The sequence below is a fragment of the Dasypus novemcinctus genome, chromosome 26, assembly GCF_030445035.2.
Source record: "Dasypus novemcinctus isolate mDasNov1 chromosome 26, mDasNov1.1.hap2, whole genome shotgun sequence".
NCBI lineage: Eukaryota > Metazoa > Chordata > Mammalia > Cingulata > Dasypodidae > Dasypus > Dasypus novemcinctus.
In genome coordinates this window covers 1,588,509-1,611,838 of record NC_080698.1, presented here as the reverse complement: position 1 = coordinate 1,611,838, position 23,330 = coordinate 1,588,509, and the positions used below count along the sequence as shown (strand labels likewise).

The window sequence follows — 23,330 nt, the reverse complement described above, 5'->3', positions numbered from 1 at the left end:
ACAACCTCTGCAAGTTCTGAGGGGAGGAGAGTGTGAGCCAAAGAAGAACGAAGCACACGGGTGCTATGAGTACAAAAAGGCATCAGACAGGCATTCTCCAATGGGAAAATCCTCAGGAAATGAGGTACTTACGAGTCTTTTTGGAAACAAATACCACTGGAGAAGAGAATCCAGCCAACAAAAAGATGGCTGGAGACGTTTTGGTTAAAAACTAGAACAAACTCAGCACCAGCGAGTACTGGAGCGCGTGTCAGTCAGGAGGTTGGAGCAAACCCCCTCACCTTTCAGGGGCTCCAGGCCTCAAAAATTTACTTCCTGAACACGCGCACCTCGGCGCACACGCCTCTCTAGGGCACGCGCCTTCTGTGTGCTCACTCCATATCTCCACGTCAACACGTGCTTCCACACCACAGGGAGGGCAGGGGCGCTCCAGGGGGTCTCGCAAGGGCAACTGGATGCCCCCATTCAGACGTGACACACGGCCACTTCCACTCGTATTTTACTGGCCAGAACAAACCACACGGTCATACCTCACCTCAAAAAGATGGAGAAGAGCCATCTCTTCACACACCTATAAGGAGGAGAGTGGGGAACGAGGGTGAGCAGTTTCAACCACAAACAGTATTTATAAAGGTCTGAGAGGAATAAAGTGTGATCGCACAATTTTATGTATCGAATTTTTCTTTGAATATAAAGGTAATGAATATTTTCAAGTGAAAAAACAACAACAGTGTATATAGCACATGAAATTTTCTTTAAAAAAACACCAGTTGATGAAATCCAACCAACCAAAAGATTCAAAATCAAAATGTTGTTGTATATTCTACAACTTAAAAATCAGTCCTAGCCTATGCCTAGGAAATCTCTTGCATGTAAGAGAAAGGTATAAGAATGTCTTGTTAGTATTGTTTCTAATAGCTAAAAACGAGAAACAACTTAAATGTCCACTGTCAGGAGAAAAGAAATTGTGGTGTAGTCGTACAACAGAATCCTACCCAGGAGGCACAGGGACTTCAGTGTCCAGGAAAGGACGGGCTCTGACAACAAACCTCTCAATCACAAGAGATTACTTCTTGCTCCGACGACGTGTTCAATATTTACTCAGAGCCAAGCTAACGAGAACTTCACCATCTTAGAGCTGCGTCCTCTGCACTCCAGGTTTTTAAGGCTGACATAGAAGGGACAAGAGGAGACATCCTGCTACCTGCCCCATGACACATGCCCGCCCCGAGGGCAGCTGGGATAAGAGCCACATTCACCAGGAGAGGGAAAATGAGCCCAGAGGATTCGAGGTCCAGGAAAGGCTCAGAGGCCTGACAACGAAGGAGGCTGTTCCCACTGCACCAAGAAGGGAGGTACAGGCCCCCAGCTGCAGCTCCAGGGCCAGGAGGCACCAGGCTGAGAGGCAAGCCCGTGGTTCTCCTAGCTCCAGGATCAGGAACACTGTAGTGCAATTCGTACCTGAAGAAGAGTCGCCGTCAGGAGGGGTGCGTGTGGCAGTGGTGGGGGAGCGCCTGCTCCCTGCCTACACTCATGCTGGATTAAATCCAGGAACGAAGGAGCACCCAGGCATGGCTCAGAAACACTGCTGGGGCCTGCAGAGCCACGGGCGTACTTCCTGCCTCCTGGCACCTCCTCCTGCCCCTGGCCTCTGATCATGCTGAACCAGCGGTGGTTCCTTCAACTCCCCAGGGGGTTTCAAGCTTCTGTCCCAACCCAACTAGAGAGCCAATGAGCAAACTAGAGTCTGATGACTTGGAGAAAGGTCCAAGACCCAGTCAGACCTGAGGAACCGAAGGCACTCATGCTGATACACCACAGTTCCACCTTCCTGAAAGGCCCTTTCCAAGGGCCCTGTCTCCAGCCTGGGGCTGGGACTTGATGCCCTGCCACCCCTGGTCTGCAAAGGACAGAGGCTGAGGACCACATTACCCACAACTCGGGCAAGTGCTGGAGACAGAGCAGAGGCTCTGCCCTTGCCCTACTGCCCTCGAGAGAAGCACCCAGTGAAATGCCCTTCGAGCTGCCCCTCAGCCAGCAGGACTGCAACGGAGCAGGAAGGTGTTGGTGTGGGTGTGGCTGCCCCCCGCCCCCGCCCCACATTGCCCTGTTCCCTGCCACCTTTCAGCTAGGTGCCCACCCAACTGACAGCGTTCCATGTGCGCTCCTGGTCTGCCTCTCCATCCCCAAATCCCGCAAACCTCTCTCCAGGGCACCTCTAGGTCTACCATGTCAACAGGCACCCAGGGCCGGACAGCGCTGATCAAGTCTGCAGTGCTCAAAGGTGGACCACAGCCCACGGCCTCCCTCATAACAGGTGAAGAAGGGAAAAGATTCTTTCAGTTAGAGGGCAGCTGTGAAAGAATGCTCAAGTACATTTCCTTTATTGAAAATAATTTGAAAGAAGCGCTGTCGATATTTTTGCTGTACCTTGATTGGCCCTCATGCAAAAAGAATGCATTCACTCTGGTTTGCGATACACCATCCCCCCTGCCCTCTGCAGCCCACCATCCAGGGTCTTTGGTGGTCTCATCCTCCAAAACCTTCCTCACGTGTCCTGACCTCATTATATTGTGATTACAGGCTGATGAGTTTTTGCATGGCCCCCACTCCAAATATTCAACTGTGAACTCCTTGAGGTAAAAAAACTAGGTTATTTGATGTTTGTTTGTTTATAGAAATTGTGAACTTACAAAACAATCATGCATAATATGCAGAATTCCCATACAACACCTTACATTGTTGTAGAACATTTATTACAGATGATGAGAGAACACCACCAGACTATTACCCTACCTATGGTCTAGAGCATACATTTGGTGTATTTTTTCCATACCCCCCTGTATTAGTCATGGTTCTCTGGGGAAACAGAACCAACAAGGGATATCTGTTGATAGTAAGAGATTTATCAGAGTCTCTCACGCAGCCATGGGGATGCACAAGTCCAGGTTCTGCAGGCAGGCTGCAACCAGAAGCCCCGATGAAAGTCCAAGAAAGATTCTTGACAAGTTCTGGGAGATGTTGGCTGTCCAAAGACGAGCTGGGAAAGTCTCTCTCAATGCTGGAATCAGTTCTCCTTTTAAGGCATTCAGCTGAGTGGATTTAGCGTCACTCTTGCTGTGGAAATCGCCCTAATTGATGTAATTATAACCAGCTATCTATGATTTACCAGTGCAGTAAAGTCAATGGTGACTAAAGTCCATAAATGCCCTTGTATTACAGTTAGCCCAGTGCTTGCTGGACCAAACAACTGGGCACAATTACCTGGCTGAGTTGACACAATAGCCTAACCATCACACCCCGTATTAACACAGTACCTTCTTTGACACTGATGCAAGAATATTACAATATTGCTATTAACTACAGTCCATTGGTTACATCTGTTGTATTTTTCCCAGGCATTTCCATATTCTTGCCACTTTGTAATAGACATGTACGTTTGTTGTAGTTCATAGAAAAACATTCTTGTACTTGTACTATTAACCACAATCCTCACCCGCCTCTGGGTTCACTGTTATTCAGTCCTTATTCTCTAGCTTTCTTTCAATTGACATTTATATTCTTAGACTATTCCTTTTAGCTACAATCCATTTATAAACCAGCTGCGTTAGTTATACTCGCTATAATGTGTTACCATCCACTCTATCCATTTCCACACTTTTACAGTCAAGCTAATTAAACGTTCTACACACATTAAGCATCAGTACTCCTCAGCCCTCATCCTACCTCCTGGTAACCTATGCTCTAGGTTTTAAATCAATGTGCTTATTTTTTATATTTAGTTCATGTTAGTGGGACCACACAATATTTGTTCTTTTGTGTCTGGCTTATTTACCTCAGCATAAGGTCCATCCATGTTGTCATATGTGTCCCAATTTCATTTCTTCCTACAGCAGCATAGTATTCCATTGTACATATATACCTCATTTTGTTTATCCATTCATCAGCTGATGGACCCTTGGGTTGTTTCCATCTTTTGGCAATTGCAAATAATGCCACTATGAACATCGGTGTGCAAATGTTTGTTTGCATCACTGTTTTCAGTTCTTCTGGATGTATTCCTAGCAGGGGGATTGCCAGGTAATATGGAAGTTCTATATTCAGCCTCCTGAGGAACTGTCAAAGTGTCTTCCACAGACACTGCACCATTTTACAATGCCTCCAAAAGCGAAGGAGGGTTCCTATTTCTCCACATCCTCTCTAGCACATATTGTTTTCGTTTTTTTAGTAATGGCCTTATATGAGATGTGAGATGACATGTCATTGTAGTTTACATTTGTATTTCCCTAATAGCTAGTGATAGTGGAACACTTTTTTATGTGCTTTTTCACTATTTGCATTTCCTCTTTGGAGAAATGTCTAAGTCTTTTGCCCATTTTTAAATTGGATTGTTTGTTCTTTTATTGTTGAGTTGCATGTTCTTTTTATGTAGCATGGAAATCAAACCCTCATCAGATATGTGCTTTCCAAATATTTCTCCCATTGAGTGGGCTGCCTTTTCACCTTCTTGACAAAGTCCTTTGAATCACTAAACTGTTTAAGTTTGAAGAGGTCCCATTTATCCATTTTTTTCTGTCATTGCTTGTGCTTTCAGTGTAAGGTTTAAGAATCTGCCACCTATTGCCAGGTCGTAAAGATGTTTCCCTACATTTTCTTCTAGAATTTTTATGGATCTAGCTTTTTTATTTAGCTCTTCGATCTGTTTTGAGTTAATTTTTGTCGAAGGTGTAAGACAGGGGTCCTTTTTCTTTCTTTTGGCTATGGATATCCAGGTATCCCAGCACCATTTGTTGAATGGACTGCTCTGCCCCAGCTGGGTAGGCTTGACAGCTTTATCAAAAGTCACTTGACGAGGACGTGAGGGTCTGTTTCTGAACCATCAATTTGGTTCCATTGGTCCATATATCTATCTTTATGCCAGTGCGATGGTTTTTACTACTGTAGCTAGGTAATATGATTTAAAGTCTGGAACTCCAACTACATTCTTCCTTTTTAAGATGTTTCTGGCTATTCAGAGCCCCTTCTCCTTCCAAAAAAATTTGATAATTGTGTTTTCCATTTCTTTATAAAAGGTTGTTGGAATTTTTATCAGGATTGTATTTACTCTGTATACCAATCTGGGAAGAAATGATATCTTAATGGTATTTAGTCTTCTAATCCATGAGCACAGAATGTTATTCCATTTATTTAGGCGTTCTTTGATTTCTTTTAGCAATGCATTGTAGTTTTCTGAACACAAGTGCTTTATGCCCTTGGTTAAGTTTATCCCTAAATATTTGATTATTTTCATCACTATTGTAAATGGAATTTTTTCCTTGACTTCCTCCTCAGATTGCTCTTTAATAGTGTATAGAAACACTACTGATTTTTCCTCATTCATCTTTATCCGGCCACTCTGCTGAACTTATTTATTAGCTCTGGTAGTTTTGCCATAGATTTTTCAGGACTTTCTAGTTATAGGATCATAACATCTGATAATAGTGAAAGTTTTACTTCTTCCTTTCCAATTTGGATGCCTTTTATTTCTTTTTCTTGCCTGATTGCTCTAGCTAGAACCTCTAGAACTATACTGAACAACTGTGGTGACATTGGGAATCCTTATATAGTTCCCGAACTCAACGAGAAAACTTTCAGCCTTTCACCATTGAGCACAATGTTACCTGTGGGTTTTTCACATATGGCCTTTATCATATTGAGAAAGTTTCCTTCAATTCCTAACTTTTGTAGTATATTTACCAAGAAAAGATGCTGTATTTTGTCAAATGCCTTTTCTGCATCAATTGATAGGATCATGTGATTTTTCTTCTTTGATTTATTAAATGTGGTGTATTATGCTGATTGATTTTTTTGGTGTTAATCCACCCTTGCATGCTTGGTATAAAACCCACTTGATCATGACGAATAATTCTTTTAAGGTATTATTGGATTTGATTAGCAAGTACTTTTTTGAGGATTTTCACTTCTGTATTCATTGGGGAAGTGGGTCTATAATTTTTTTTTGTAATACCTTTATCTGGCTTGGGTATTAGGGTGATGTTGGCTGCAAAGAATGAGTTTGGTCGCATTCCTTCTTGTTCAGGTTTTTGGAAGAGTTTGAGTAAGATTGGTATTAAATCTTCTTTGAATGCATGGTGGAATTCACCTGTGAAGGCATCTGGTCCAGGGCTTTTCATTTTGGGGAGTTGTTCGATGACTGTTTCAGTCTCTTTACTTGTGATTGGTTTGTTGAGGTCTTCTCTTCTTCCAGGGTCAGTGTAAGTTGTTCATATGTTCTGAGGACTTTCTCCATTTCATCTACATTGTCTAGTTTGTTGGTGTACAGTTGTTCAGGTACTGCTTATTTTTATATCACCAGTAAAACATAGTGCTTGACAAAAATAATGGACATTTAATAAACGTATTTGGAATGAATGGTTTCAAATGGAAATTCCCAAATGCTAACTTTCCTGCCCGTCCTTGATGATCTGATTCCCAGGTATTCTTCAAAGCTTCTCCAATAATTGTTCCAATAACTACTATTAATCCTTTATTGAGTCATTCCCAGGGCTATGATGTTGTCAAAGAAAAGTAACCTCTGTGCTATTTCTCACTGCACAGCTTGGCAAAGAGTGTTGGTTGAAGGGTTCTGGGGCTCAGGGACAGAGTTTCTATTCTTCCGTGATTTTAGGCATCATCAACTGATACTATGTACCAGGAGTGAGCCCTGAGCTGACACTGGGAACGAGGGGAGTTCCTAGCTTCTAGGGACGCACAGCGGCCACCAAGCTTGTGACAATCCAGCAAGTGTGACCTTGGAAGTCCTTCCACCATCTCGACCTCAGTCTCCTCATTTATAACAGGAAATAGCACCTTCTATTTTTGCTAGGATCCAGTAAGGTTTTTCAATTTCACTCACCATGAAAGCTGCTCACATTACTAAACAAAAGGTCCAAGCTAAAAGCTCTGGTGCTTGTGTAGAGCATGCAGGGCGGAGCACAAGACAGCATCTTCAGGAGCTGGGCAGGGCTGACCTGCAGGGCATGCAGGTGAGCTCGGGGATCCAGGGGCCTGAGCAGGTGCCAGTAAGGGGCAGGGGTGCCTGGAGCTCTACGTCATCCCTGTCAGAGTTGCTGTCCCTAAATTGTAGAATCTGAGAAACTACAGAAAAGACTGAAGTCTTTGCAACTGACACGAAATCCTCGAAAAAAGAAACAATAACCCTTGTGCACGTAGGCGAAGGCTGGGAGAGATCGTGGGCTGGATGGAGAACGAAGCTGATGAGTGGGACCGGGAGGGGCTGGGCAGGGGCTTCTCGTCAGGCCTCGGCTGAGCTTTCGCCGCCTCCTACGCGGGGAGACGTTAATGCTGGAACCCCACTGTCCGTTATTCCACACTTGTGGAACTCCGATGACGTTCACGGGAATAAATTGTTTAGACTATGGTAGGGCTTCAGCCATTCTCAATTAAGTCTTCCTTTTTCTGTACTAAGTATCATATTATAGAAAACTTCCAGCTGATGTTAAAAAATTGGAACATGAAGAAGGATGGAGAGATAGAGCAGGACTACAACAGGGATTATCTTCTTAAAAATTTTATTGAAGTTTGTCATTCACACATGAACGTACAAACGCTGAGTGTATAGTGAAAGCTGTGAATTTACAGAACCAACTTCATAACCTCATGCGGGGCTCCCACACAGCACCCCACCACCAACACCGTCGTTCTGTAAAACATTTGTTAACAAACTACAACAGAGCATTGTCAAAATGTGCTTCAGGGGCAATCACCGGACACTGTAAATCCTCCCAGGGCCCACTGGATGGAATGGGGGAGAATATGGGCCATGATGTGGACCGTTGACCATGAGGTGCAGAGATGCCCAGAGATGTACTTACCAAATGCAATGGATGTGTCATGATGATGGGAGTGAATGTTGCTGGGGGGGGAGTGGTGGGGTGGGGGCGGTGGGGTTGAATGGGACCTCATATTTTTTTTTAATGTAATATTTTTACAAAATCAATTAAAAAAAAATGTTCCCACTAACTCTAGCCCGTATCTCACGTTTGGTGCCTTGCTCCCCCCCCTCCTTGCTATTAAACCCTGCACCTGTACGTTTGTTACGGATCGGGAGAGCGCGCTCTCCTACTTGTCCTGTTCACGGCAGTCCGTCTCCCACGTGGACTCCTGTGGTACAGCCCCGTGCCTCGCACGAGCCGTTCAGGGAGAACACTCAGGGCCCTCCTGTCACCGCAGAGCTGTGCTGCCATCACCTCAGGGCCACAGAGCCTCGAGATAATTTGGAACTCATAAAATAAACTTTTTCTTGCAGGTTGTCATTTAATTATTGGCCAGGCCTGCCAGCGTCAAGCACTAATTACAGTGACACTGGTGGCTTTTTTTGGGTATTTGCTGTACAGTCGGGCTCGGCCGTGTGTGCCGGAGGGAGAAGAGGCAAACATCCAGGAGGGTTTGAGGAGACTTTCTTTACCATCGGCCTCACTCAGCTTTAAATCAAGACGCTGTCTACTTCTTACCGGTGGAGTGTTGAATCTGTACCGAAATCTATATCCCACCCGGGAAAAGCAGTCACACACTCGCCTGTGCTCCCTTTCCTTTGGTACCCAGCCACCAGCCAGTCCTCCAGACCAGTTCAGAGACGGCAAGAGCAGGCCTGGGAGCCGTCTGGCTAAGCCGCCGCCTGGCGCGAGCTGGACGGCGCGAGCTGGTCCCCGCTGCCCTGGTCCCTGCTGCCCCGGCACCCTGGGCGCAGCGCCCGCCGCACCGGCCCGCCTCCTCCTCCTTCCGCGGGACCCCTGCGCCTTTCCCCGGCCCCTCCCTTGTTCCCCGGAGAAGCTCCCGTTTCTCCCCCACCCAGCGAGCCCCGGCCCCCGCTGAGCCCTGCGGGAGGCCACCGCCACCTCGGGGAGGACCGCCGGGGCCCCTGCTGCCAGCCCTGGGCTGCTGAGCCCCGAGAAGAGGCCATGTCAAAGGACGTTCATTCAAACACCAGGTCCCTGGCAGCTGTGAATCTACTGGTGGAAATTTACAAAGCTGCTCTCCCTATGAGGTGGGAATTTAAGTATATATTTATGCAAAACCTAATTTCAAGGACCTATTCGGTTTTCCAGGAGCGGAGCGTACATTTTGCTCTATGATGAAATCCTATCCTTAGAGAATACTTGCTCAAGCTTAACAAAAAAAAAAAGGAAAGCTAGGCAAGACTTGATAGGCTACTGCTGTAACTTCCCTAAAGACACAGACTTCTAAGGCCGGGGCTGTCACCAACACACGGCCCGCGGGCCGGACAAGACACACGCCGGGCTGAAGGTCTCGGGTCGGACGAGCAAGCAGGAGCCCCGGGCGCCCGCCCTGCCAAGTCCACCCTCCCGCCACGGCTGCTCGGCACACACACGTGTGCAGTTACACACGTGTGCTGTGGACATGCGGTGCCATCGCGGAGAGACTGCGCCTTCCTCCTCACGTGTGAGGGTGCACAGGCAGGGGACGCAGCCACCACTGCCTACGACTTAGGAATGGGGTCCAGGGGGCTGGCGAAGGAAGGCGCCCGGGGGCACGGTCAGGAGGCGGCTGACCTTCAGCTGACCTTGGGCAAGCCACGCACCCGCTCCCAGCTGCAGAGCCCCTGGGACGGGGGCTCGCGTCTCGCCCCGGCAGGGTGGGATGAAAGAACTCATCCGAAAAAACACGTTCCATCCCATGCCCACAGCAGGACTCTCAGTGCATTTACTGTTATTTAATCTACTAATACCAAAGAATTAGTGAACCAAAAATAGAAGCACACGTGCAAAATACGGAAAACCTGGAAACCGTATGGAAAACAGAGGTAAGAAAATAATCACCCCAAAGCCCACCTCCCAAGGAACTGTTACTGGTAACATCTTGGTTATATATTTACTTCCAGTTTTTATCTATGTCTTCTCCATATATAGTGATATTATATATACATTTTGCATTTTATTTTTAAGCTAAACATTTCAATATAAGGATTTACTCATGCTGTTAAAATATACACATTATATTAAATGCCTCATAATATTCTGATAAGTTGAACGTACCCTAATTTACTTATCTGTTCTTCAATTGTTAGGCATTTTGATTACTCCTATTTTTTAAATATTACAAATAATTCCTCATATTACATTATTTCTTTAGTTATAGGTTTTCAAAAGTGAAATTCCTGGGTAAAAGGCTCAAGCTTGATGCCTGTCGCAACAACGTTATGCCAGTTGAGACCTCCCCAGAAACAGGTGGGGCGCCTTTCCAACCGGCCCCGCGAAGCGCGGGGGACGCCAGCCACGAGGCCTCACCGGGGGGCGGGGAAAAGGGCTTCTCGAAGCTTAAGTTTCTGCTCCCTTGCTTTCTAGTGAGGTTAGATATCTTCCCTTATCTTTGTTAACTTGTGAATGTCCTTAGCCCATGTGATAACCTTTAAAATGATATCTTACTCAGGAATATTGCAACATCTTGAGGTGGCTCTTAGAAGATGCTGGGGGACTGACGCCAGAAGGACGACATGCTATTCGATGAGTACCAAGTACTAAGTGATCAGGCAGAAGTAAAGGATGCTAAATTCCACGTGAAAAGAAATGAAGCTTCAAGTTTTCTCAGAAAAGACAAAAAAACATCTCAGGCATAATGAGGAGATGTGTTTTGATTTCAGTGCTAAGGATAATTTTTCCTCATTCCATGAAAACAATCTCCCAAATTGGTCTGTGTTAAAGGTAACAGAACAAAATGACAAAAGTCAGAGGACATTTTTTATAATGAAGCAAAGAGCCAGGAAGCCAGTTTACTCCCAAGGCAAGCAGACAAATGGTTCTTGAAATAGTATGGCCCCAAATGATAATGGCTGAAACCTATGAGCTGGGGCACTTGGCAACGTTTAGTTTCCTGCAGAACACCTTAAAATGCAACTATTATATGCCTGTATTTACAAGGTCTGAGTCTACACAATAAATTGTCAATAAGATAGATTTATATATAAGAAAATAATGACTAAGCAAATGATTCAGCTCTATCTCATTTGCTAACAATTTCAAAAGTAAGGAATCCATAATCACTTATAAATCAGCAGTGCTAGTTATACTGATTATAATGTGTTACCATCAACTCCATCCATTTTCACATATTTACAACCAACCTTATCAAACATTCCACATGCATTCAGCAGTGAATACATGTAGAACGGGTAGCCGAGGAGGTTAATGATAAATGAAAGAGAGCTTGAGGATAATCTAGGGACTGTATAATACAGTGATTTCAGTGGTAGATGAGGATTCTGGTAAGGAGAGCCGCCCAATGCGAAAGAAAGTGCAGCCTGCCCAGGAATGGTGCCGCACACACAGAGAGCTGACACACAAGATGACGCAACAAAAAGAAACACAGATTCCAGTGCTGCTGACAACAACAGAAGCAGACAAAGAACACGCAGCAAATAGACACAGAGAACAGCCAACTGGGGTCAGGGGGGAAGGGGAGAGAAATAAATAAATCTTAAAAAAATAATGCAAATAAAAGAATGTTCCTCTATTACAAGGTGTTAAGAATATGATGATACATGGGAAAATACAACTACTGTAACTTGTAGACTATAGTTAACAGTAATATTGTAAATTTTTGTAGTAAAGACAAGGTACTCTATCAATATGAGGTATTCTATCAATATCAAGGTATTCTATCAATATCAATATCAAGAAGGTACTCTATCAATATGAGATGTGAACAGGATCAAGTTTTTTTTTTTTTTCCATCATCAACAAGGAGATCCTGGTCATGTCATTTAACAAATCTGTGCTCATTTATCTATCTTTTGGAACACTGGAGAAACAACTGAGTTTGTTTTCAGGATTAAATAAGATAAATGTGCTTGGACAGGATTTTTTAAAAAAGTAATGCTTCTATAATTTGTTAAACTGTCTTTTGTCTGTTATTTTATTTTTTGAAGTTGAAATAAGGTTAAAAAAACAAAATATCAAAAATGGGAACTCCATCATTCATTCTGTAATGCATTCATCTGATGTTTCTTAATCTTCCAAAGTTAAAGAATTTTTAACACTGGCAACATAAATACATTTTAATGCAAAACATGGAGCAGAAGGACTGATGGAGAACTAACCATATGACCATAATTACAGCAGTGACTGTTAACTGGAAATATTTATATAAAATTCTTAAAATGCTTTTACTAAACCAAATAATCAAACAGAATGCTAGGACATGTCACCTCTTTTTCACTGAGATAATAATAAAGCTGAAGTTCTAGGTCACCACCATTTTGACACTGACTTGAGGCCCTGTCGGTCGCTCACGACGAACGCCCTGTGTTTCCAATGAGCCCCTCGGTGAGAAGGCACCTCAGGGGGTCCCAGTGCTTGCTGCGGTTACCTACCATTGACACCATTTGTTAATAATGTTGCACGACTGTCTACCATCTACTCCTAGCTCCTTAATTCTTTTCTGAACAAGTTTTTTAAATTATTATCATTATAATTGTAAGTGCTCAAAAAAAACCAAACATATTGGGGAGCCACAGGATAAACAGCTGGAAATTAAATACAAGAAAAATGTGATGATGTTACATAAGGAAAGTAAGAGCACATGGTGGGCAGTGCAGGAAGCAAAGTATAGATCTCATGTGGCCTCACAATGCCACGTCAAATCTCAGAGCTGCCAGCAACTACTTCACTGCGATTTCACACACACACAGTGTGTTCTTCATGGAATCTGATGTACACAATGTTTTAAAGGCACAAATGCTTGATTTTGAACAGTGGAGCAATGTCTGTGTAAATCAGTTCTCAACCAAGCAGGGAACTTCAGAATGAGCCAAGGGCTGAGAAGCAGAGTGGACACAGTGTTGCACCTGCCTTCCACCTGGACACAATGCTGCATCTGCCTTCCACTTGCCTCTACCTGGACATGATGCTTCACCTGCCTCCACCTGGACACAAGGCTGCACCTGCCTTCCACCTGCCTCTACCTGGTCACAATGCTGCACCTGCCTCCGCCTGGACACAAGGCTGCAGCTGCCTCAGCCCGGACACAAGGCTGCACCTGCCTTCCACCAGCACGACACTTGGCTTCTGCCAGTGTAAAGATCCGTATTTACAGTCTACACAATGTGCTATAAACTTGTTCTCTGTTTTATAAAATTGAGCAAATTTTAAAAAAAATTTACCTGAAATTTCCTGTATTTGAGTGAAGAACATTCCTTAAATGTCACATGATGAATGGCTGTGGCTCTTAACGTTACTCTGAGGTACTTACAGCTTGCTACTATAGAAACAAAAGAAACTGCAGAGCCATCCCTCAAAAATGTGGACGTGATGGAGTTACTGTGTAAAAGACCACCGACTCACTAGCCTTCCGTCTGAGATGCCATCTCCATGCCCTGCTCGATCAAATTGGGCCTTGGAGAAATTTCCAGAAGCAGACACCTGCCACATGCTTCATATATTTCTTCCTCGGAAAGGCTCTGGGTGACTGATTGAATAACATGGGACACCAGGGAATGAGCCCAACCTCTCCGTCTCCTTCAGTTTTAGTCAATAATCCCAAGTCCCCTGGAAAAGCCCCCACAAGACGTCATCCAAGATAAAACCCGCAAAATTCCCAGCCCCCTCTCAGCACCTCCTTTCTGCCACAGCTAAACGCATTTGGACGTGCCCTGAGCCAGCCGCGCTGACTGTGGACGTCGCTGTCACCGTTGCGTTCTTTATAAACACGGCGTCCACGCGAGCCTCCGGGACCTTCTTTTGAGCGTCCTTCCGTGAGTGGCCGTTTATTTCCTGAAGCTCCTAAGACTGAGGGGCCATCATGCAATATCGACGTGAAAATGATGCAAGATTAAGTTAAACCTCCTGCCAGACACGTGAAGTGGAAATTTACAATGTATCCTCAGCCGCCATCTGAGGCCCTTTGGACAACATATTTTTGAACATCTGCAATCCTTGAGACAACCTAGTAAAATGGAAATCGCGTGGGACTGGAATCAGAAGACCCGGCTCTTGAGGTCAGCTTCTCCCAAAGTCAAGCGATGGGACTGGACGGTGTGATGGGGTAGTCACTCACCATTCTACTCGACGAATGCAATGTGTCATTTGTGATGACAGACCTCGCACGCGCAGCCCAGGGCTGACGTGGGGTGCATGCGTGCTCCGTTGCCATCACCTGTTCACTGAATTGAGAAGAGGAATAGAGAGGAGAGAAGGAGAGAAACACGATCGTGTAAGCACTAACGGTTCCTTCCGTTTGTGGGTGAAGACGTCAAAGCACCGTTACGAACAGAATGCTGCTTGAAATGTCAATGATTTCATATCCCCAAAGTCATCACACAAACCGCCTCCGCTCTACCCGCCACCGGTCCACCGCCAGCGTCTGCGCCAGGCTGCGCACGGCCTGGTCCTGCCCGTCCGCTCTCACTGCACTCCTCCCCTCCACTCCCTGTGCTGGCCGCTCCTGGGAAAGCTCCTTGCTGCACCAATGCTCTGCGCGTCTCTCCCACAGCCTCGCCTGCACGACCCCTTTGGGGGATACTGAGCAGCGTCCGTCCTATTACTCAGTCCACCGAGGTCTGCCTCGCCCATGCCAGGCTCCAGCTGCTGGTGTAGATGGAGCAGGAGACGGGGTCCCTGAGCTCGAGGCTCTCAGCTCTCAGCAGAGCTCGCCAGAGTCTCAGCAGAGACGCCAGGGCAGCAGGCAGGGGCTGCGGCAGCTGCTCGGGCCAAGGCCGCGTAAGACCTGCCCTGCCTTCCCGTCGCAAAATCCCGACACTGAGCAGCACCAGCCGCCTCTGTTCTTTCTGTGGTCACCTCCAGATCTTCTCGCTCAAGGAGAATCTGCTCACCTGGTCAGCCTTTTCCTCCATGCTGCCGCCACCACCTGGCGACTCAGCCTCCAGGTGTGCTGCTTTTCTTTCTCGTCTACACCTTGGCCTTCGACGTTCATGGTCACCAGCCAACTTATCCGCTTTGGAAACCACCAACTCAAAAATCAACATCTTTTCCCTACAAAATAGTTTCATCCCATTTGCTTTGCTGATATCCCTGCTGGGACATTTCTAAGTACCTTGACTAGACTCTTTTTGATGACAGACCCCTCCATTTTCTTCCCATCCACCCACAGCCCCCTCTGACTTTACTTCTTCCACCATCCAGATTAGACTGGAGCTGGCCATTTTAATCCCTGCATATTTTAAATATTCTAAATTCCATCAGCCTCTGGCCTGTCTGAACCCCTGTGAAATCCCAACCCAGGGAAAGCCCGAGCGCCTGTTTTCCCCACGGCCGCGTGCAGGCAGCTGAGCGCCTGGGAAAAGCACAGCCTGGCAGGTGCCAGCCTGCAAGGTCGGGATTCGCCGCTGGCAGCCGGCTCCAGAGCCTGGCTCGCAATTCCTGCAGGGACTATTCCAAACCACACTGACCGCCGCCCACATCCGCTGACCAGCACTCAGCACCCACCTTCCTCAGCTCTGCCGGGAAATGGCCGGATGAGGGGAAGCTTTCTACCCGTCCCGCCCCAGGAGGCCGGCCTCTGTACGAGCCTCCTCTTCCCTTCTGTTGCCAGGTGGGTTCCTTGACCCTTGACCTTCCAGGCTGCTGTGTGAGCTCAGGTGCAGGACCTGGCCACAGGGGCTCCTACACCACCTTTTGTTTCCACTGTGGACTGCTTCATTCTTTGCAGCCTGGAGACCTCCCTCGGAGACCCCAGGGCACTCAGCAGCTGTCCCAGTAATGGGCTTTAGGGAAAGCGCTGGGACTCGATGCTTAAATGGCAGAAGTGAATAAACAACAGGGCAAGGCAGAGGGAGGAGGGAAGAGGGAAGAGGGAGAGGTGAGGGGGCCCGGAGCTTGTGAGGGTGCCCTTGAGGGACCCCCAGTCTCAGGGTCCTCCCTGGAGCAGAGACGCGTGGGGAAGGCTGGGACGAGCTGCGCAGACTCAGAGTGAGAGGGCTGGAGGCTTTGGGGAGCGGCTCCCCATCTCCAGAGGAGGCGACCTGGGCCAGGGAGGGCCTGACTCCAGCAGGAGGTGCGCCCCAGAGATGCGAGCAGACGCAGGAGAGGCCGCAGGGGGAGGGGTGCGTGGGGGAGGGCGCGGGGGGAGGGGCCTGTGGGAGGGTCCGAGAAGGGGGCCGCCCACAGCACCCGGAACCAGGAGGGAGGCGTGGAACGGACGCCCCTGCTGGCCTGGTGGCTTTGGGCACGTGGCCTCCAGAACTGCCAGGTCTAGACACGGGGTCGTTCCAGCAGCCCCGGGAGAGGAGCCTCAGTGCCCCCGGGGTCCGAGCGATGCCCGCCTAAGCCTCCGTGCCACGAGCACTTGGCTGAAAGCACCATCACGTTTCCTGGACCCAGCACTTCCCTGAGACCTCACCAGGCGTCCGTGGAACAAATGAATAAGTGAATGAGTGAACGAAGGAAAGGAGGGGTTTTCAGTGGGAAATGTCAAAGGCTGGATGGAGTGGAGAGCGCTGCCCTCAGCGCCTAGCCTGCCGCCGCCTGCTTCTGCCCTGAGCGACGCAGCCCCCTTGGAGGGGGGGGGTCCCCCGCAGCCCCCTGGAAGTTGGGGGCTCTCTCCTTGTCACTGCTGGACCACAGGCAACGCGCTGCCCCCAGGGCAGGCGGGCGGTCCCCCCGAGTCCCTGCAGGTGGGATCCCGGCCCGGCACTCACCTGGCCTGCTGGCAGACGTGGCAGAGCCAGGCCTTCTCGCGCTTCTGGTAGGAGCAGCAGCCCTTGCAGACGTTGAAGCGGCAGTCCCCGCACAGGCGCCTGGTGTTGACAAGAAAGGTGAAGGGCGCGCAGCAGCGCATGCAGCAGTGCTCCACGAACTGCTGGTGCCTGGCCAGGATGCTGCACTTGCTGCCCTCCTCCTCCAGCCTCTGCTTCATCTCGCTGCTCGCCGGGAGGCGGGGAGAGAGAGAAAGCAGGTCAGTCGGGGGCTCCGCGGTGGCCTGTCCGCCCCCGCCCCGCTACCGCGGACCATTCCCGCAAAACAACAAAGCTGGGCTGGTTGAGCCTGGACGTGGGTCAAGAGGAAAGCTATGGCGGGCTCATCTTGTGCGCTTCTGAAAGCCACATTTTCTAGGAAAATCGTATTGTTCATATTTCATGGACTAGATTGAGATAGGGATGATCATAAAACTAAGAGCACATCCTTGAAAACTAAAACGCTGAACTCAGCTAAAGGCTTTTTAAAGAGGCAGAGCCGTGCGGGCTGAACCTCCAAGCGCCCCGCTGGGAATACGCGAAGTGCGGCCCTGGGATGGAAACGGGCACCCGGGAGCTTGAGAGCTCTCCGATAACTTGAGTCAACGGGAATTCTCTGGGTAATGGGCAAATTCTAGGCACTGGTGGTTCCGAGATGGATAAAAGCCAACCCCTCCTCTTCAATGAGCTCAGAGCCACCTGGGGCCAGCCCCGGTCACATGACAAACACAACGCTCGACACGCCCCCCTGCCCACGCGCAGGGGAAGGAGACACGCGTGACGTGAGGATGGAGCCAGACAGACCCGGGCACCCGGGAAGAAGAGCCTGGACTAACCCAAGTACTCTGGATCGGCAAATTTCAGTCGTTTTCTACCAAAATGGGGGACAACCAACAGAAACAGAAGAATCATGACATTTTCTGTGCCCAGCTTGTGGTGGTGCAGATCATACCACATCTCCGTGTACGTGGCACCTGCTTCCTCCCGTCCGCCGTCGTCTCACCTTGGCTGCTGCTTTCTCCAGGGAGTGCTGGCGCTGCAGCCACGTCTGCCGGTCTTTCCTTAGCGGCTTCTTGGTTTTCTATCCGGCTTGAGAAGGCCCACCCTACCCCCTCAGCTTTTAGACAAACGCAAACAGGCCCATTCAAACATGAACAAAACCTTCCCTCAATGCTGTTCTGTTCCCCCTCAGCCGTCCTCCCTCACAGGTAAGTTCTTGCAGAAACTTGTCCTCGTGCTCTGTGTCCCCTTCTCGGGCCAGCCCGGCTTTTGTTCCTTTCCCTTACAGGAAACAGAAGCTCTGGTCACGTTCCCAGGGACCTCCGCGCGGCTGCAGCCAGAAGGAGCCCTTCAGGCCTTTTGCCCGCCTGTTCCTGGAGCGTCCTCTTCCCTGCTCTGTGACACCCTTTCTCTTGCTCTCCCCATTCCTTCCGTTTCCTTCTGAAAGCTCTTCCCCCTCTTCTGAGTCTTTATATATAGACACTTTTTTTTGTTTTTGTTTTTTAAATATTGACAACCTGGCCCTTTTATTTATTTATTTCTCTTCCCTTCCCCACCCCTCTACCGCCCCAGTTGTCTGCTCTCTGTGTCCACTTGCTGTGTGTTCTTCTGTGTCCGCTTATATTCTTGTTAGTGGCACCCGGAATCTATGTCTCTTTGTTGCATCATCTTGCTGCGTCAGCTCTCCGTGTGTGTGGTGTCATTCCTGGGCAGGCTGCGCTTTTCTTGTGCTTGGCAGCTCTCCTTATGGGGCGCACTCCTTGCGAGTGGGGCTCCCCGTCGCAGGGGACACCCCTACATGGCAGGGCACTCCTTGCGCGCATCAGCACTGTGCGTGGGCCAGCTCCACATGGGTCAAGGAGGCCCGGGGTTTGAACCTTGGACCTCCCATGTGGTAGACGGATGCCCTAACCACTGGGCCAAGTCCGCTTTCCTGTAGACATGTTTTTGTTTTTTTTTTTTAATTGATTTTGTAAAAATATTACATTAAAAAAAAAAATGAGGTCCCATTCAACCCCACCACCCCCACCCCACCACTCCCCCCCCAGCAACACTCACTCCCATCATCTTGACACATCCATTGCATTTGGTAAGTACATCTCTGGGCATCTCTGCACCTCATGGTCAACGGTCCACATCATGGCCCATACTCTCCCCCATTCCATCCAGTGGGCCCTGGGAGGATTTACAGTGTGTAGACATGTTTTTGAGGCAACATTTATTCACCGATGCAGATGCCGTTCAACAATCCACGCCAACCTTTAATGCATGTTTGGCTGTCTGAGGCATGGCCACTTTGCAATGACAGGTGGTGACCCTCTCTCGAGGCCCTCTCCGCGAGCACGGATAAACCCCTTCCCCCTCGTTCCCTGGAGCAGCAGAGCCTCCAGGTGCTGTGTGTGCTGCATCTTTATGACAAAGGTTTAAGGGCAGTGACAGGGATGGGATGGGAAATCAGCTTCAGAAAAAACAGGAAACCATCCAGTGGAGCTCCGGCCTTCGACCGTCACAGCCACGTCTGCCCTCGGGTTCCCCCAGAGGCCCCGTAACTGGCCACCTGCTCCCCGTGTCTGCCGGTCCAGACGCCCCCTTGCCCCTTTGCTTCTTCCCTCATTCCAGGGCCTCCAAACGCCACCCGAGGAGACTCCTCGAAGCCCACCCAGGAACAGCAGCCACACGTGGAGGCCTCGCCCTGCCTGATACACGGGAGCGGGCTGTGTCCACCAGGACACCCGGGAGCAAAGAAGGAAGCAGACGCGGCCCCGCGGAGCTGGGGGGCCCTCCTCGCCCCACTCTGCCCCGGGCCCCAGGCCCTCCTCGCCCCGCTCTGCCCCGGGCCCCAGGCCCCCCTGGCCCCACTCTGCCCCGGGCCCCAGGCCCCCCTGGCCCTGCTCTGCCCGGGTCCCAGGCCCCCCTGGCCCCGCTCTGTCCTGGGCCCCAGGCCCCCCTGGCCCTGCTCTGCCCCGGGCCCCAGGCCCCCCTGGCCCCACTCTGCCCCGGGCCCCAGGCCCCCCTGGCCCCGCTCTGCCTCAGGCCCTCTGTTCCCTTCCCCAGTCTGTGGTTCTAAAACGGAACCGTACGAAATATGCCGTCTGCATTTGGAAGGCGAGAAAACTTTGTTATCAGGTTTTCAAGAGTGTTGCTATAAAGTAGCTCACAGATATTTCTTAATGACTTTTCCGATGTCTGTATGCTCTTTCTGAATATGTTACTTGAGCCTTAGCTCAGAGGTGTGTTCATTTCATTAAGTTTAATGAAGAGCTGCCTTCGGGTAGGCCGAGCACGCGCCCCTGGCCTGCTGCCACCTTCATCTGCCTCCATCTGCCTGCCCTCCCTCCTGGTGGGAGGTGCCTGCGCACTCCTCCGCTTTTTAAATCATTTCAAACCTATTTCTTTTACCCTCTCTCGCTGACTCTTACATTACCTGAGTCCTAACAGGTGGCGCCAGCCCTCCCGGGGCCGGCCTGTTAACTCTTGCTCCAGGCGGACTTGCTTCGCCTGGACTGTGATTTTGACGAGGTCGCCTTCAGCCGAGGCTGTTTGCCTCTAAGTTCACTTTTTCCAAACGAGTGTCGTCTCAGAGAAGCTACGCATTTGCTTTCACAGGGCTCCACCAAGGGTTCTTCAGTTCAGGACTATTTTATATTTTATATTTGTTTCTCAGCTTGAGGAACCAGGAACCACGTGAGTTTAAGATTTCAATCTCAGTCTCAGGTGAGGGGGCGGCCTGGGGTTTTGATTTCTCACGTGAGACTGTTTTTCTCCAGTCCAGAGTTTTCGTCACAGTCCGAATCCAGTGGCTGGATTTTCCAGTTCCTCTTTCCCTGAGAAGAAGACTTCACAAAGCATGCCCTCTTCAGCTGCTTGTCTGAAGGGCTCAGGGCCACATCCTAGGCCCTGTAGAAGTAACACTGCTAGCCGCCAGCCGGCAGAGCGCCTGTCCGTCCTCACCTGATGGGGCTGTCACTCTGCTTTCAAATTCTCTCTTCATTTCTACCTCTCGGAATTTCTCTTTCTTTTTTTCTCGCTCTTAAGGAAAATTCAGATACGCCGCACAGGGCCTAAAGTTTACCCTTTCAAAGCTCCGCTGCAGCGTGTGGAGCCTCGTGGAGGAAGCCACTGGGCGGAACGTGCAGAGACTCTTTCCGCGGCTGATTGCAGACTCGACCACGGTGGCGCTGGGCCAGGCCCCGCGGGTGGTCAGACGCAGGGCCCCGGGGCTCCCTCAGTGAGGCGCTGCCCACCGTCTGGCCTCTGCCTCCCGGGCTATAAAGGGCAGCAATGGTAATTCCTACCTCCCAGGGTTGCTAGGGATTTTAAATGAACAAAGTAATAACAAGCGAATACGAGTTATTCGGGCCAGCACGAGCCCCCGTGGACTGAATACCCCTACCCTGGCGGGCACTTGTTTCTACGTCCAGAGGCTTCTGTGAGCCTCTCTGGAAAGACTGCCCAATACTCACTTGTTGCTTGAGGACGAGATAATAATGGGTATGAAAGGATATCTCATTACGGTATTTTCCTCCAAAGGCAAAGAGAATGGAAGAGGTTACCTCCCAAATAAGTTAATGACCCTTCAATTAAACAAAAACACTGGGTGAGAGCCTTTTGCCTCCAGAACTTTTTAAGCCTTTTCACACTGGGGGGCCACCGAAGGGACTCAGACATCGTTTAACCCCCAAGATTTGCAACCAGATCTGTGCTGCTTAAAGCCACCTTGCCCCAGCCCAGATGCAGCGAACCAGAGTCTGATGCCTATCCCAGCCTAGTCACTGGTTTTCCAGAGGCTCAAAAAGGACCCTCAGAGCTTTAGATCCATACGCAGACGGTGAGGTGACCTGCAAGGCTGCACCTCCAGACCCTGGACCTGTATTCTTTTAAAACCCACGTTTTAACACCACTTTAACAAGTGACGAACCAGCCTCCTGTCAGGAGATGTTTCCAGCATAAAGAACGCCCACAGTCTGCCAGCCGTACTGGCCTGGCGCTGCTGTGGATGTGTGTATTTATTACGACAGTTTTCGGGCAGGTTCAAGTAGGATAATTTGAGGAAGGGGCACTGTCCTGGTGCATGCTGTGGTGCTCGCTGGCCCCGCTGTGTCCCTGAAGGTCCAACAGCCCCTCCTCTCAACTTGACTTCCCCAACTCTCTGGCCCACCTGGGCGTCAAGGTCACGCCGCACCCCTCCCGCTGTCCCCCTCCTGCAGGGAAGCAGAGTGTGCGGGAAGCCTGGGACTGGTCGGCTGCATCTTTGCAGCTCTTCTCCTGGGATTTCGCCCGGTGCCAGTAACTGACTCAAGTTTCAACTGGATTTTGTAAATAGGTGCTGACAATCTGTCTCATACAAATACGCGTCAAAAATCTGAGCCACGCGCAACTTGGCATTTGTTTGTTTTCTGCCCTAGAAATATGCAAATAATCATGAAATATTTACAGTCATGGTGGCACTATGGATTGAGGTAAATCCACACAAAAAACCGTAGGATGTTTGTCAGCTTCCACTGAGGAAATGCCATCAGAATCGGGAGACCTTCACTCAGAACGGAACCCCAGGGGCTGCAGATTCCTGGCTGCCTCGAGGACCCCTTGGCGTGTGAGCAAAGTGCCTGAGTCCATGCGGGTAAGAGCACCCTTAGGAGAGGGGCGCTGCTGACACCCAGGGCCCCGCTGCCGGCTCCGGCCACGCTGCCGGCTTCCAGGCTCTGGTTTCTTGCACCTGCTCTAGGTTAGATTTTAATACTCCCCACAGTCAGCTCGTGGTTATTTCTCAGAAAGCTTTTTATACTCGTCGCTCACCCAGCCTGCCCTGTGATGGCTGAGCAAATCCAGTAACGGCTGTTTCCAGCAGCCCCTACCACACCTCTTCTTTACCTTAGACACCGTCTTGAATGAGCTTAGCGGGTGTGGCTAAGTGGGAAGACCCTAAATAGAAATGTGGCCAGAATGCTCAGCCAACGAGGGAGGGGACAGGGGGACAAGGACATGGGGGGCCTTCCAAGGTGGCCACAGCACCCGGCCTGGGGCCTCGTTAAAGGAGTGGTCCTTCCATCCCCACAGCAGGTCACCTTAAAGGGGATGTGGCCTCTAACAGTGGCCCTTTGCAACCATGTAATTCCTACCACCTATTTTTAAAATTGATTTTATTTACAAACACTATAATCACCAAGCAAAAACTTCCCCTCCCCCCATCCTTGCAACCTCTGACCATCTCAGCAAATGTCCCATTTGTAGGTATCGCACCTAAGTGATGCCACACAATGTGTCCTTCCATGCTTTGCTTGCTCCGAGCAGTGCAGGGTTTTCCAGGTTCGCCTTATTGCGTTTCACAGTGGCTGCTCCATTTTCCATCCCCATGACAATGCACTAGAGTTCCAACTTCCCTGCATCCCCTCCAACACTTTTTTTCCTAAATAGCCACACTTGGGGGTGTAAAGTAGCATCTCATTGTAATTTTGATTTGCACTTCCCTCGTGACCAAACACGTGCGTGAGCATGTCTAGCCTGTTCTTTAGCAATGTCTTCCAACATCTGGCCTTATCTCCTCCTAACTGGTCATTCTGGAGGGGACTTCTGAAAAGCCTATCAGAGCTTCATGGCTTTGCAGTCCATCACCAAGCCAACTGAC

General features: G+C 49.3%; 1 protein-coding gene across 4 annotated transcripts in view; it reads right to left on the bottom strand.

Annotated features, from left to right (window-relative positions):
* Nucleotides 1-23,330, bottom strand: part of MYRIP (myosin VIIA and Rab interacting protein) — a 266,848-nt gene that overhangs the window by 106,634 nt on the left and 136,884 nt on the right. For 2 of the 4 annotated variants that reach the window (XM_058288187.2, XM_071211986.1), the window contains exon 3: nt 16,670-16,891. The exons of 1 other annotated variant lie outside the window; for it this stretch is intronic. In XM_058288187.2, coding sequence (XP_058144170.1) covers nt 16,670-16,891 — 222 coding nt within the window. Of the gene's footprint in view, nt 1-14,845; nt 15,006-16,669; nt 16,892-23,330 lie in introns of those variants that run through there. One more of the 4 variants, XM_071211988.1, reaches the window with a different exon arrangement.